This window comes from Nilaparvata lugens, chromosome 1 (assembly GCF_014356525.2).
Source record: "Nilaparvata lugens isolate BPH chromosome 1, ASM1435652v1, whole genome shotgun sequence".
NCBI classification, from domain to species: Eukaryota; Metazoa; Arthropoda; class Insecta; order Hemiptera; family Delphacidae; genus Nilaparvata; species Nilaparvata lugens.
This window is the reverse complement of record NC_052504.1, coordinates 30,084,456-30,100,741: the sequence shown is the minus strand read 5'-3', so window position 1 is coordinate 30,100,741 and position 16,286 is coordinate 30,084,456. Positions and strand designations below refer to the sequence as shown.

Genomic DNA, 16,286 nt, shown 5'->3' with positions numbered 1-16,286 from the left:
ACATTAACAGAGGAAAACTAAACAATTTATTTTACTATTAATTTTTATTATTATAAAAAATGATAATAATTACAAAAACAAAAGGTTAATACGTTTTATTTATTATTGAAAACTAAAATGAATTTATAAAAAAAATATTCAATTGGCTACAAGCTAGGGTGTCTGTGGGGACTCAAAAGAAAATGTAATTGATATTGAACCGAGCTTCAAAAATCCTATTATCTAAAATCCTACCTTATGGATCCCTTGGTCCTTTTGGTCAGGTCTCGAAATGGCAACAACTCACGACGTTAATTAAAAAAATATAAAAAAAATCTTTACAAAATTAATGTTTAAAACACCACCTTTCCTTACAAGATCAATCTTGAAAAATACAATTACGTACGGTTTTGCCCAGACTGAGACAGCCTATAATTGATTTCCAAGACAAAGATCCTTTCAGGTAAGCAGCGCCTCAAACAATCACTTGTTAACGAACAAACGGATATGGACTTCGAAATAAAAAATCAAAAAGTATTTGTGTGATTCCAATCAATACCTTGATTCGCTGACCAAAAGCCAACTTACTATAGTTAGTAGGACGCATGAAGTAAATCATAACTTTATTACTCAGCTAATGAACGTGATAAAGCACATGTTCATAACTAACATGTCGAAAATTAAATCGCTTTACCAATTACGTCGAGCAATATTAATTATACAACTAAACTTCCAACTCACTAAAGTAATATTCAAAATAATACATGGTCAATGTAACAATATTCATTATTCCAGTTGTATGAGAAGTCAGTAGTGTGCGTAGAAGGCACACTACTAGGAAAATCAACGATTTTCCTGGAGCATCAGCCTGGTTCATGACCTTATAAGGCAAGGAATTTGTGTTCGATTGATTATCAATCATGCCTTATTTGGTTAGGAATTTGGAAAATAGCTGTCACTTAGTGGGAGGATGTATCTTGAATTGTAGTTGTACCGTTCCTTTCTATTGGCGGAAATTCTGATAAATATTTTCTAGAAAATAGTAACTGCCAATCACAGTTGACTTTGGTTAAGTTGCAATAGTCTAGTATGGGCGATCATGCAGCTGTCTCGACAAGGCAAGTGTACCGTGGGCTTCATTCAGCGTCTGTCCATTGCTGCTAACAGAACTGAATATGTAGTTTCTCAATAACTTTGCTTAAACTTGTGTAGTGATTAGATATTTATTATGGCTTTTGACTGGTCTTTAGTCTTTCTTTATTGGCTGTGCAACCTTCTGTTGTAGTAGCATGTTTAGTTTGCTTGCGTTTTAGAAGTTTTTTCCAACAAAAGTAAAGAAGAGAGAGAGAGAGTATCAAAAGTTGTCGTCTTACGATGGAGATTTTCCTCCAATTACCGCTACTAAGGTACGTGAAATTAGGTTATAATATAATTTGAGTAATTATGAAAGCTTCCATCAAAGTGTTGAATTTATTGTGATATTAGTAAAGTAATTGAGAATAATTCTTTCGATTCTCTAGTTATGGAAGATGCTAACTGTAATTTTTATAAAGTCTTTCAAACTTGTCAATGATGGAAGAAAATGAACGTTATGTTTTGTAGAAATTTAGAGTACCTATAAGAAGGAATCAAGATATTTTTGTTTGATATCATTTCTGAAGAGGAAGCTATTAACCTAAATTTAAATTACTGTTGCTTAAATCCAAATTTACTGATGTTTGTAGTACATTATAATGATTTCTATTATTAATTTTATTACTGTATTTTGGTAATTTTGATTAGGAAGAAGACACCTATCATATAATTTAAACAGACTGAACAAACTAAGAACAATACCCGAAAGACCTTGTTATGAAAAGTTATTCAATTAACTATGACTATGTATTATGGAATACTATGTACTTACCTCTTTGTATATAGGGCATGACCCTGACTACAAATAAATTCTATTAAATCAAGATATAAAAGTAATGGCTATTTGTATTTTAAAGTATTTTTTGTATTTGAGTTTCATATAGGAAGAACCTAAATAATGTTGATTTTTATGATATAACTGAAGTTAAGTTAACCTGCATTATCCTAGTTTATTATTTTATTCTAACAGCGGTCAATGTACGGGTCCATGAATGTCTCATGAACGTGTGTCTTTAAGCCGCTGAGATGCCTCTGAATCGATGGCAGTCCTAGAAGCTTGGAGTCTGCTGTCTCCTGTCCCATCTGGACGTGTAGAGCTCAATCACCGAGCCTAGATTCGAATTGACGAAACAGCTTTGAGGTAACAACTTTTTCCAAATTAAACAAACGTCCCAGGAACTCCGGATGTGGCAGAATGGGTTTTAGTGACTATCGACTTTCAAAAAGGGGGTAAAACGTGAACCATTTAATCAATTAAAACGTGCTGAATTAGACTCTTCTTTTATTGTTAAATCGTAACTTTGAGATTTGGGACTTGGGGATTAATAGATTACAAATTTTATTAAATTGGTTTGAGTAATAGATTTTCGGTTGTATCTTTACATTGAAATGTGAGGCCATATTTTCTCTTTAAGGATCCAGCTGGGAATTTCAGTTTTCTTCAAATTTATATTTTATAATCTACTAAATTACTTGAACTAGTATATGAAATGTTTAAAGGTCGGTTATTGATAAATGTTTTAAAATGATTTTTTCTTAAAGTTGTGAAGAATCGATTGAAGTTTCAACGACCCTAGCCTTTGTCTAAATTTGTTTTGATGTCATATATTTTTTGAATAGTCTTAATATGTAGAATTTCGGTGATGTGATCCGTTAGGAATATTTGTCTTTAAAGCTTTCATAATATAAAGATACAGAATATATATTTATATACATACATATATATGTTTATATATGTATATCGTATATACTTTCAATTACATTAACTTATAACCTTCTGACTTGTATATTGTGTAGTATTAGTTTTGACTTGGTCTATTGCCAATGTTGCTTAATGACAATAAAAATGTATTTATTTATTTAATAGATATTATCGGGGATTATAATTATTTGAAAATATTTTGATAGTGTTTTAAACGTTACCAAGTGTGTTCTAAATGTTCTAAGAGTTTTCTGAATTTTATGTTTCTGTTGATCTTTCTTTTAAAATATTTATTGTTATTTATGATTAACTTCTGAGAAATATCTATGGTAACTTTCAATTCTTCTTTCTATAATAAGAGTCCTTTAAGCTTCTTATGATTCAATCTAAAACGTTTTCAATGTAAAGCAGACAGAGTAGGCTATTACCGAATTATGTGTATCGGAGATAACTTTCTAAATTTAGTAATTCTGTTTTCGTTTTCATGATGCAACTTAATTTTTGTTTTATTTAATGTTGAATTTAACTGTTAAAGGTGACAATATACTTGATATCTTCTCTCTATTTAGTTGTCTCTTTTGTCATTTCTGGATTCCCGTTCTCTAGCACTAAGTATGTTTATCAAGCATCCCATTTATTAAGTTATATTGTGTGTGCTTTTAAATTCTAAATTCCAAATTAACTTTCTAAATTCATAGCACGGCACATCAATGTCATGTTTGAGAAAATTTATCGAGAAAATAATAAAAAATAAGCAGAATTGACATGCTAGCAATAAATAAAAAATAAATATAATTTTAACCATAGATTCTAATATTAATTTAGGTAGGATAATCTAGTTTTATTCAAGATGTTCGCAAAAACTGCAAGGGATCTGTAATTGAAACATATTCTAGTTTTAGCAGGAGGATTCTAGAGTTTGGCCATTTGTTCCAACAGCATTTATAATACTACTGTATAATATAGAAAATTCTGAGTAACGTTCCAACAGAATGCACTGGAAACTAGAATAAAAAATCAGCACAGGCTATCCGTGCTGTTATGTATTTAATGACGCTTCCCTTGTATAAATTGTTGAATAAGTCTGTTGGGCTTGGATCAAGGGGTCCAAGAGAGAGGTTAAATCTATTGAAAGACACTGGTAGTGTAACCTTTGCTCTTTGATGAAAGAATAGATATTACGTATGGTTATCATTTTTTAAAAATAAATTGTGCTTGAAAATATAGGAAGAAACTTGTGCGAATGAATGAATAACATTTTTAGATACTGTAATCAATCAATATTTTCATCCTATGATTTGAAATTTGAAAATTATTCGTGAGTTTAATGAAATCAACAGTAAAATTCACATGAACTTTGAATAGTATAACTTGAATTAACTATAAATCTATGAGATTAGAAATGTTATATGAATTGAAATATGAACAGTTTTTTGTATTTATCTGTTCAGCCATTTCGGTTCTTATATGGAATACATAATAAACCGTAAAATATAAACAAAATACTACGAATGGTGCAAATGCATGCCTTCTCATTATGTGCTGTACAGTAAGTGCTTGTCTCGCAAGGATCCGTACACTGTACCGAGCCAAGCCGAGCCGAGCCGGGCAGGAGCGGTCGGCAAATGGGGCTTGACTCGGCTCGGGAGAAACTTCTCCTGAATGTGGCTCGCCGAGTTGGCGAGCCGGACTCGGTCGTGTATGGGTCCTTAACTCAAAGAAAATAAACTACCACAATAATAGCTTTTATAAATAGAAATGAAAGTCAAAAATTAACTTCATGCAAGAAATGCTCTGTTTCTTACGCTCTGAAAAGAATTGGTATTCGTAAGTGAAACCATACCGCAGTTACACAAAGTGGAGTAGAGTACAATAAATCTGACTGTAGAGTGATGTAGATTGTGATGATGCTGAAATGATTGAATTATTGAAATTCTATTGACTCACCCAATAACAGAAAATTTCTACCATAAGAAAATTTAACATCAATTAAAATAATTATGGTTTGATAGCAATTACTGTGAATCTCTCTAGAGACTTTTTGAAAAGAATCAGAACTTTGAATCAATAATGCATCTCTTATTAATACTGTGATTTCATAAAATATATTTTGGATATTAGTCCAGTCAACGAAATATTATAGGAATAATATTATATAATAAATTTCCTACAAGTTTTGTTAGGTAGAGGTTTTCGATAAATCCTTTTATAGTTACTATAGATACTTTTCAAGATATTTATGTTCTAAAGTGATGCATTTTCGAAAAACCAGTTTTTCTTCCATTTTTCGCTCTTTCAAGTCTTATAACTTTTTCAACAATTGATGAAACGAGAATGTGCTAATTAGGAGATTGTAGAGCATTAAATTATCTTTCATGTATAATTCGACTATTTCACGCATTCCCATACGACTGTTGCAGCAGTTTTAATTTTCAGTGTCAAATCTCAAGATTTGCAACAAGTGACTTTCATCGAATATCACACTATTCTGTCATCATAAATTGGCAGTGTGCTTCAGTATGAACATTCATATTGAATACCTATTGGAACGTCTGCGAAACTAAACACAGGGGGTATTTCTTAACTTCCTACCAAACAAAAACACACAAATCTAAAACTGCTGCAACAGTCGCATGGGAATGCGTGAAATAGTCGAATTATACATGAAATGAAAGATAATTTAATGCTCTACAATCTCCTAATTAGCACATTCTTGTTTCATCAATTATTGTTGAAAAGTTAAAAGACTTGAAAGAGCGAAATAATGGAAGAGAAACTTGCTTTTTCGAAAATGCATAAATTTCTCGAAAAGTATCGGATTTATCGAAAACCTCTACCAAAAAAAACTTGTAGGCAATTTATTAAGCTTCTTTTTTGTTTGTTGATTATTTATGTCAATAGAACACATTGTTTCCAAGATGTAAGTTATAAGTGGAAAATGCAACTTTCAAACCACTCTCATCCCTTCAGCACATGATGTAGGAGTTGGGATTTTTGATATGCTCACCTCCAAACTAGTCTCAACAAAGCTGCAAAGTCGAAAATTGTGTTTCAAACTTTCCCTCCAAATTTCATTGTTAACTGGTCTATTGTTGCTGAACAGAAAATTTCACTCAACACTAAAACTGCTGCAACAGTCGTAGGGAATTGCGTAAAATACTGAAATATACATCAAATTGAAGATAATTTAATGCTCTATTAGCTCATAATCAGCACGGATTTTTTTTCATCAATCGTTCAAAAATTATAAGGCCGAAAAGATGAAAAAATTGGAGGCAGAAGTGTTTTTACAAAAAATGTCCCACCTTCAAGAGCGGATATCTCGGAAACTATGAGATATATGGAAAAAATGTAAAGAACAAAACTGTTTGGTAATTTTGTAAGCTTCAATTTTCCACAGAATACAAATGTTCATAAGATGCATAGTTTCCGAGATATATGCGAAAAATGAAAAAATGGTACTTTCGAACAACCTACACCCCTTAAGCACATGGGGTAGGGGTGAGGACTTTTGATATGTTAATCCTCTTACTATCCTTAAAAGAGCTGTGGAGTTGAAAGTTGTGTTCTAAACATTTCCCTTTATTTGTGCATTCGTTGCCTGGACTATTTATACAGTTTTTTATTTATGGATATAAAATAAAATTTATAGCATTTTGAATGGAATTTCGACAAGCGAATTTATAGTTTTCTCAGAGAGTGAAAGTTCCTTCAGTGTAAAATACTCACATTTTTCAATTCGACAAATTCTGTCTTTAAAATTGAACCATGAGCAAATCCTCTTTCCAAAGATGCTTTATTTATTATCATTGCGTCTTCCATATCATAGCCCTGAAAACACAACAACGATTAGATTGATTTCCATGGATTACATCTTCAAAAGCACATCACAAGTATAACCATCTAGCTTTTGAGGCCATCCAATATACGGTATATAGTGGGTTTGGGAAACGAGACGGGCCGCCGAAAACAACAGATGGAAAGGTAAAAATCTCAGCTGATACCTATTGTTATTAAATTTCGAGATTTTCATGGCCTATTGTTAATGAATCAAAAGTTTACCAGTCGGTGGAATATATTGGTGGACCATTCTGGTTACCTGAAGGCACTAACAGCTGTAAACCAGCGGTAGCCTACAGTGATTGGATAAGCATACATATCACTATTGATGATAAGTACAAATTTAGTTAACACCATTTATTCAATGTAAATGATGAGGCTAGCACCATGAGCTCACCATAGCTCTGAATTAGAAATCTTGATCAGTCGTAGAAAATTTAACATGAAAATACTAGTAGTTCTGTGATCAGTGGACCTCGCGCTCAGTAAGTGACATTGACCTGTTGTTATGTTTTCTCAAAAATTAATAAATAATTTATCAATTTAAAATGTCTAGATAAAATCCTAAATAAACATAGAGCTTTCTGTTCTATCGTCGTCCCGTGACCGGAATGTGAGTGTGAGCTCTGTTATCTGGTCTGGTTGCCGTCGATACGCCAATCCAATCAACCCATAACAGAACATTCTGTGTTGTCGGGTTGGCGAAAAATCGGTGTGTTGAAATTAACAAAATAATGCTGATTTCCTACAAACTTCATTTCTTACTTTTCATGATTTTGGAAATCAATTTCTTTTCAATAATATTTGTTGCAATTTTAATCATCAGATTAAAAAAGAAAAAGGTAAAAGAAATGTTTTTTATCAATAACTCCAAACTAGAATCATGGTCTCAGCTTATGGAAAGACAAAGACAAAGTTAGTAGACAACTGTCTTTTATTCATTCATTGTAGAATTATTCATCATAAATCAGCTGTCTAGTGGACTATAATACTACTCGTTCAAAAACATCGAACATCTTGAAAATGTATCTTTCCATCAACGTTAGTAGACAGTAGACACAGCTGTCTACTCGTTCAAAAACATCGAACATCTTGAAAATGTATCTTTCCATTAACGTTAGTAGGCAGTAGACACAGCTGTCTACTCGTTCAAAAACATCGAACATCTTGAAAATGTATCTTTCCATCAACGTTAGTAGACAGTAGACACAGCTGTCTACTCGTTCAAAAACATCGAACATCTTGAAAATGTATCTTTCCATCAACGTTAGTAGACAGTATAGCCCAGTCAATGAAGGTCCAAAAAAGCAGTTTCGATCCGAAAATTAAATAAAAGCTGAATTTCCCACCATCGATAGAACCCTTCCAGAGGGTCATTCTCCCAAAAGTCCCAAAAAATCCCCTTGGAGCTTTCAGCCCCAACCCCCTAAAACATGAAAAATGCAGGTAAACACGGGAAATCAATTATCTCTGTAACCATTGATCGGAAACAGTTCTATTATATGCCATTCAATTAGTTACATTATGGACTACAATATTAGTTATATTCATTTTTTCAATAAAATTAACATTTTTCTTGATAAAATGATATATATGTAAAAATTGAGGGGGTTTGTGATTTGATTTTTTTGTTTTCTCCGATTAACCTCGAAACAAGTAGTTTTAAAGAAAAATGAGCCAAATAATTAATGTAGCCACTCTCATTGCAAATCCATTGGTGTATATTGTTATGTATTTGCGATTCAATTTGACGCTGTGGAAGGGGAAACAGTCGACGCGGAACGTCGCGGCTGACTCTCTGAGCCATAGTGAACAGCAAACTGGAAATCAATTATCTCTGTAACCATTAATCGGAAAAAAAATCTATCATATGTCATTCGATTCGTTACATTATGGACTAAAATATTAGTCGTATTCATTTCCTCAATAAATCAAACAGTTTCCTTGATAAAATAATATATACATAAAAATGTAGGGGTTTTTCGATTTGATTTTTGTTTTCTCCGATTAACTTCGAAGCAAATAATCTAAAGAAAATTAGACAAATAATTAATGTAGCCACATTCATTGCGAATCCATTGATGTATATTGTTATTAATTTGCGATTCGATTTGACGCTGTGGAAGGGGAAACAGTCGACGCGGTATGGCATGGCTGACTCTCTTCACCATAATAAACAGTAAAATACGACAGTAGTAGGCCTACTGCTTTCTAAGTTGCATCTTATTCACACCATGGCGCTCGAAACAATCAATTTTGTCTATTGTTTTGACATGCGATGAAACTAATTTTTCACATTTTAATTCTCTAAATTCTCTAAAATCATTTTGTTGTTATAGATGTGCTAAATCATGCATTCTATGACAGACAAAGATATTGTTTGCAACCGATAAAATATTCATACTATTACATAATATAATACATATTTAAAATATGTGTGTATGATTATAATTCTATGCTAAAATGTATCATAAGTTTTGTCAAAAACTGAGATAAATCATAGATTACAATAGTGTTAACAGTGGCAATTTCCTGAAAAATCATAGCGTGCAGTCTTACCTGTTTTCTACAGTTAATATTCTTCAAGCCAGGTTGATAATATACCTTCAGTTGAGCCAAATATATATGACGGCTGAGGCATAAAAAAAATATACATTGGGATAGTTAAGTCGAAGCTTTCTATGATTCTCTCTGTAAAGTAGCTTATCTTCCGTTCTTACTAGTTGAATCTAGATTATTTAGACAGTTCAATATGAAAATTCAGTAGATTCTAAAGATGAAAGCCATGCAAAAATACAAATTAAGGAAGAGTAAGCATGCATAAAAGGTAGGAAAATCATGAAAGTGTTTCACATTTAACCACAAAGTACCCTACCGTATAAGATTAATTGAAAGACGATTCATCATCTTCTATTATTTTTGTTAACACATCGATTTTTCACCTCCACTCGCATCTTGTCATTCACTATACAAGGTTGGCAGAAGCTTTTCTTTATGTCGATTAATGTTGATTGAAATTGATTTTGATTAGGGCACCAAAAGGATAGATCATTTTCTATTTGAAGCATTCAAATTGAATCTATTTACAGATTTAGTTGGGTGAAGCTATTTGAGAAATGTACCTGATTATCAATTCCATGGTTTTTATACCATTCTTGTTCATTGTGATCATTGAAGGGTTGAAGTGATGAGTTAGTTCAAGTGAATTCTAGTACACAAGTATATTGTGCTTATGATGGGCTCTTCTTTATTTTCTATCGATGTTGGTTCCACATTTTATAAGCTTTATAAATAATATAAATTTGATAAGTCCAATATCAAATTAATCGATGTTGACTTTCATTGTATCGCTTTGTATCAATGTTACTTGCACTGTTTGCAATTCATCACTATTCTCTCAAGAATTAGTTTTTTATGAATTTCATGATATGAAAATTGAAATTCAAATGCTTTTTGGATGACGTTCACATTCCATTGGATTTTTCAATAATTGTTACGTTGAAGAGTGAGGCAAGTCAATCCATTTGGAAGTAAAAGGAAATCACAGTGCGATTTGAACAGTGGATAGTAACTTTGAAATTCAATTGCTCAATTCATTACGGCTTGATACTATCATTTATAATTATAGTTGATCAGAAATATGGATTGTCTATAATGTTTATATTTCAGTTTGACCAATCTTCCATCACAGTCTCGCTTTCATTCATAAACATGATAATCCTAAATACGTTGGTTACCTTAAAGATGTAGCTTATCTTACGTCGAACAATGTACAATATAAAAAATTTTCATTAAATTACTATTATGATAATCATTGGAATTTCTGTCTGTGATTGAGAAAAAGTCATTTTATGAGCCTTGAAATTCATACCTAGAGAAAGTTGCATTATTACTAGAAATTTTGTTATTTTTACTATTTATTATAGGTACTGTACATTGATTTCTGTGATTATAGAGATCAACTACTTTATTCTGAATCAGGATAAGGATAAATAGGGAAATTGTGAGATGGGGATAACATCCATAGTTAAATAGCATCAATTTGAAAGCTCTGATAATAATGATTTGAACGGAACTGCGATTCTGGCTTGGTATTGCCTCTTCATGTTCAGTAAGAATAGTAAGCTTCAGAATAATTCGTTCTCACTATATGTGATAATATTTGGTAACATTTGTTAATATTTGAACCGAATGTGCAACAAATTGATCTACTTTCAGCTTGAAATTTTTTTTGTTTTTTGTTCTTGAAAATAAATTTTGAATCTTAATTTTTCACAAAATAAGGATAAGATGAAGGAGTCGGACACATAATATATCATGAAACTTTGATGAAAAACATCAATATCTGAAATTAGAGTTATCAAATTGTGTTACCTCTGACTCGTATGGAGAAGGCACACTTCAAATTAATATAATAAATTCTGTGAGAAAACAACGAAATCCTGATTTTTATCATGAGCATGGTTAAATCAAGAAAATTGTAATATTTTTTAAGAGTATTGAAAAGTGAAAATCTACATACAGCGCATGTCAAAACAATAGACAAAATTGATTGTTTCGAGCGCCATACTGTAAATGAGATGCAATGTAGACAGCAGTATTATTCTGTTTACTATGGTGAAGGGAGTCAGCTGCGTCGGCTGTTTCCCCTTCCACAGCGTCAAATCGAATCGCAAATGAATAACAATATACATCAATGGATTCGCAATGAATGTGGCTACATTAATTATTCGTCACATTGTTCATTGAAACTACTTGCTTCGAAGTTAATCAGAGAAAACAAAAAAATCAAATCGAAAAACCCCTAGATTTTTACATTATATTATTTTATTAAGGAAACTGTTCGATTTATTGAGGAAATTAATTCGACTAATATTGTAGTCCTTAATTTAACGAATCGAATGGCATATGATAGATTTTTTTCCGATTAATGTTTACAGAGATAATTGAATTCCAGTTTGCTGTTTACTATGGCTAAGAGAGTCAACCGCGCCGTTCCGCGTTGACTGTTTCCCCTTCCACGGCGTCAAATCGAATCGCAAATACATAACAATATACATCAATGGATTTGCAATAAGAGTGGCTACATTAATTATTCGGCTCATTTTTCTTTAAAACTACTCGCTTCGAAGTTAATCGAAGAAAACAAAAAAATTAAATCGCAAACCCCCTAAATTTTTACATAGTGACGTCATTGGTGCTCTTAAAGTCTATTCTTCCAATCTTTTCAATGTTAAATTGAGCAACTTTGTAAGTATTTTTCTCAAAAAGTACATAACTTCCAACTTCCATCGACATCTTCTAAGATTCATACAAAATTTATCTTAATTTTTCTAGAAATTTAATACTTTTGGACTGCTGGATCTTTCAGAATGATTGATTTTGTAAGAGCCGGCACATCGAATACCTGTTGCTCTCTTATTGAAAATTAACATGCTTTCCCTGGCTCTTTTGTAATTCAATTACTCAATGCTAATGAATTTGATAAATCAATCATTGAATAAGGAGTTAAAAACGTGAAAACATTAATTAAAGTATAATATTATTTCTCTCAAAATCCTTGATATCTTGTCTGTGTAGCCTACTGTATATTACGTAGAATCAGTAGAACATATTGCCGGTTCAACATCTTTAATCCTTTGGGACTGCACTCATAATTCAAGAAAAAAATGATATACACATATACACATACTTCAACCTGGTGATAGTTGTGTGTTACGGTCATATACAATATTTATTTTTCTCGAGCAACTTTGTAAGTCTTTTTCTACAAAAGTACATAACTTTCAAGTCCCACCGACATCTACGATTTCTACAATATTTATCTTCATTTTTTTTTAGAAATTCATCACTTATGAACTCTCAGATTTTCCAGAATGCTCGTTAATGTGAGGGCATACCGGTTTGGATATAGAGAACTAACATTTGATACTACGAGAAGGGATAATCTATAAGGAATGAATAGATTTAATTTGGCAAAATTTGAAAAGATGAATGGCTTCAAAGGTTTTCTACTGGAGGTTTTCTATTCAAAGTTTTAATATCCCAACAATTATAAAGTTGAAAAAAAGGTACTGAATGTATTTCTCCTAGTAATACTTTGAATTATATAATATAGGCATATATTTTTCCAATCAATGTTTTATCATCATAATAATTAGGCTTGGCTTGAATACTTTAATAGTTATCTTGAGCTTTCTCGTTATTTATTAAGTTTTACACATTCGAGCTGTTTCCTTTGTTCATTGTGATATTCTTCTGCAAACTCAACCAATATCTATCCTTTCAAAATTGATTCTAATACCAATCTAATGCAGAAGACATATAAAGGAAAAGCTAAGAATAATTTGATAAAAGTGAATTCAAGAGTAAATTCATGGTTGAAGAGGTTGTCATCCTTTCGTAATCTTTCAAACAGGCATTCAACCAATCACTTGTCTTATAGAATTATCAATTTTATTAGAAGGAATATACCGGGTGTGCCACGAAGAGGTTTACACGTTTGATTTTATATTACGTACCCATTCATGCACCGAACTTATTTAAATTTCACACAGTTTACAAAGTAGGTTCTAAAAATATTCTGGGAAAATTTTAACTCCCTAACCTTTGTAGAAACAAAATGGCGGCATATTGAAAAACGATACTTTAAAAGCATTAAAAAGGCGTTTTTTGTTTTATAAAATATTTTTATTTTTGCACTTTCGGGCAATATAACTTTTGAATAAAGCAACTAGAACAAGGCCTAATAAAAAACCTTAAAAGTCCAAAATTATTGAAATTGAAACCCATACACAGCAACTCACTGATAACAGCGCTTAAGAAATGATTCGTAAGCTCTTACAATGAAACTCCGCGGTATCCGAAGAAGTTCCTTTTCTATTGATCGTTTTAGTTCCACATCATTATTGAATTTATGGGTATAAACTTTCTCCTTCAAGTAACCCCATAAAAAAAGGTCACAAACAGTTGAATCTGGTGATCGGGGTGACCAATTTAAAAAATCACTTCCACGACCAATCCAACGGCCATGATGTTTGTCATTTAGTAATAGCTTAGTATGATTTGCGAAATGAGGTGGAGCACCATCTTGTTGGAAGATTGCTTGATCCATTTCTGGTACCATCAAATGAGGCAATACTACTGCAACGTAGTAAACAAATAAGATAATAACTCATGAAAGTATTAAGCGAATTGGTAAAATTTTAAATATGACGCCATTTTGTTTCTACGAAGGTTAGGGAGCTGAAAATTTCCCAGAATATTTTCAGAACCTATTTTGTAAACTGTAACATTTTTAAAAATTTGGTGCAAGAATAGGCTCATAATATAAAATTAAACGTGTAAACCTCTTCGTGGGACACCCGGTATATTGTAGGATACTTATAGTATGAATTCATATTCATACGTATGATTTTCAATTAATGATCCATTTTTTTAATACATTATTGGAACATAAAGAGTATGTTTCCCTTATCGCAAATAAATAATAAAGAATGAGAGTTTTACAATAAGAGAACAAGTATTATCTGAGAATTCCTCTCATAAATAATAAATGAGAAATATGTGTTTCACAATACGAGAGCAAATATTCAATACAATTCTCAATTATTGAGAATTCCCCACGCGGTATGCATGCTTTAATATATATTCACCCTTATATTTTGTTGTAGTTTCCAATTAGAGAGATTCAACCAGAAAACTATTTCCTGATCAAGTATGTGAAAGTAATAATTTTTCTGAAAAAGAGAAATCCTCCTCCTAAGGGAGACAAGATGTTCTATTGATTCTACATATAATATACAGTACACAGACAAGATGAAGGATTGTGAGAGAAATAATATTATAGTACAATCAATGTTTTCTCGTTTTTAATTCCTTATTCAATGATAGATTCATCGAACTCATTAGCATTGAGTAATCGAATTACAAAAGAGCCAGGAAAAGCATGTTAATTTTTAATAATAGAGCAAGAAGTATACGATGTGCAGGCTCTTACAAAATCGATCATTCTGAAAGATCCAGCCGTCCAAAAGTATTGAATTTCTAGAAAAATTGAAGATAAATATTGTATGAATCGTTTGAGATGTTGATGGGACTTGAAATTTATGTACTTTTTGAGAAAAAGACTTACAAAGTTGCTCAATTTAACATTGAAAAGATAGGAAGAATAGATATTTAGAGCACCAATGACATCACACCGATCATCTGACTGATCATTAAAAGATTGAGATGCGCGTGGCCAGTACCTTCTATTCTAGGTACCTTGAATAATTCTATAGTCTGATTTTTACGGTAATATTGGTGTTCGAAGGAAACTCCTTTTCCTTTCGTATTATCCTTAAAATGAAAAATTTTAAAAAAACCTTATACGTCGACGCGAAATTCAAAAAGAATGTCACGGAAATTCAAAGGACCTGTCAAATTTCATGAAAATCTATTGCTGCGTTTAGCTGTAAATGCGCAACATATAAACATAAAGAGAAATGCAAAACTGTCGACCAGAATCTTAGACCTCACTTCGCTCGGTCAAAAAGTTAATGAGAATAAGGTAATAGCTCTATCAAAAAACGTTTCATACCAGACTTTGATATGGGTTCTCGAAGCGCAGTACATGTATTTCGAATAAACTGAAATTTCACTGAGGGATATAAAATAATGGCAATTTTCCTTCAAGTTCTATTTTTTACTTCAATTGGAATTATAAAAAAAGATTGTTTCAGGTGTTGGATGATGCCCACAGCCACATCAGTTTTTGCTTGACTGGAGCCTAAGTTCAGTTGCAGCGAATCAGAGTGCAATTGTGAAGCCATACCTGACTGTAATATAATAATTTACACAGTATTTATATTATAAACTTTCTATGCCACGAAACCTGGATGGGAATATTAATATTAATAAATTACATCAAATAAGCTAATTTCTGGATCGGTCTACTGATAGACCGATTTCTGTGAGCTCTACTGTATTCTACTAAAATTCAACCATCTCGGTTAGTTCAATTGGAAAAAAATCATGCCTAAATAAAAACATTAATTGTAACATAAATTTAAATACTCACTCTAATGTTAAAATTAAATAAATTCTTTTCCAGGGCTGCTCACTAAATTAAATTGTGTTAATCTTATTTAGATACTTATTCTTTAATTCTAAGGACAATTATTGAACCAGTTTTCATTTCATCTCAAGATTGAGCCGCTTCAGAGCAAGTGACAGATAAGCTTCTACATAAAGAAATAATAATAGTTGCACATACAGTGTAAGAGATGACGGCTACAATGGCGTTGGTTCCCATTGGATAGTTGTCGAGGTTGATGTTGTCGTAGTGCAGAGGTCTAAATAGGGGCGTGGCCGGAGTCTGCAGCCGATACAGTTTGGTCTCTGCTTGCAGATGCCACGTGTGACATGCGGTTCCCATCGTTTGTTTGCCCATCTGAAAAATATGTATCAACAGATTCTGTAAGACTGTCGAAACATCAAAGAAGAATATAATACAGAGTGATTTTTAGTCCTGTTACCCTATTTCAAGTGTAAGGTAAAACACTCAACTTATAAGTGAAAATTTTGTTTTTTCACACGAAACCCTATTTAATCAACATTCATAAGGCAGTGCGAGTTGATTATCCTTGAG

General features: G+C 32.0%; 1 protein-coding gene across 1 annotated transcript in view; it reads right to left on the bottom strand.

Annotated features, from left to right (window-relative positions):
* Positions 1-16,286, bottom strand: part of LOC111053315 (DNA-directed RNA polymerase I subunit RPA2) — a 49,219-nt gene that overhangs the window by 11,632 nt on the left and 21,301 nt on the right. The window contains exons 14-15 of the mRNA XM_039425094.1: positions 15,912-16,088; positions 6,545-6,646 (exon numbers count right to left, since the gene is read on the bottom strand). Of these exons, the coding sequence (XP_039281028.1) occupies positions 6,545-6,646; positions 15,912-16,088 (279 nt within the window). The remainder of the gene's footprint in view (positions 1-6,544; positions 6,647-15,911; positions 16,089-16,286) is intronic.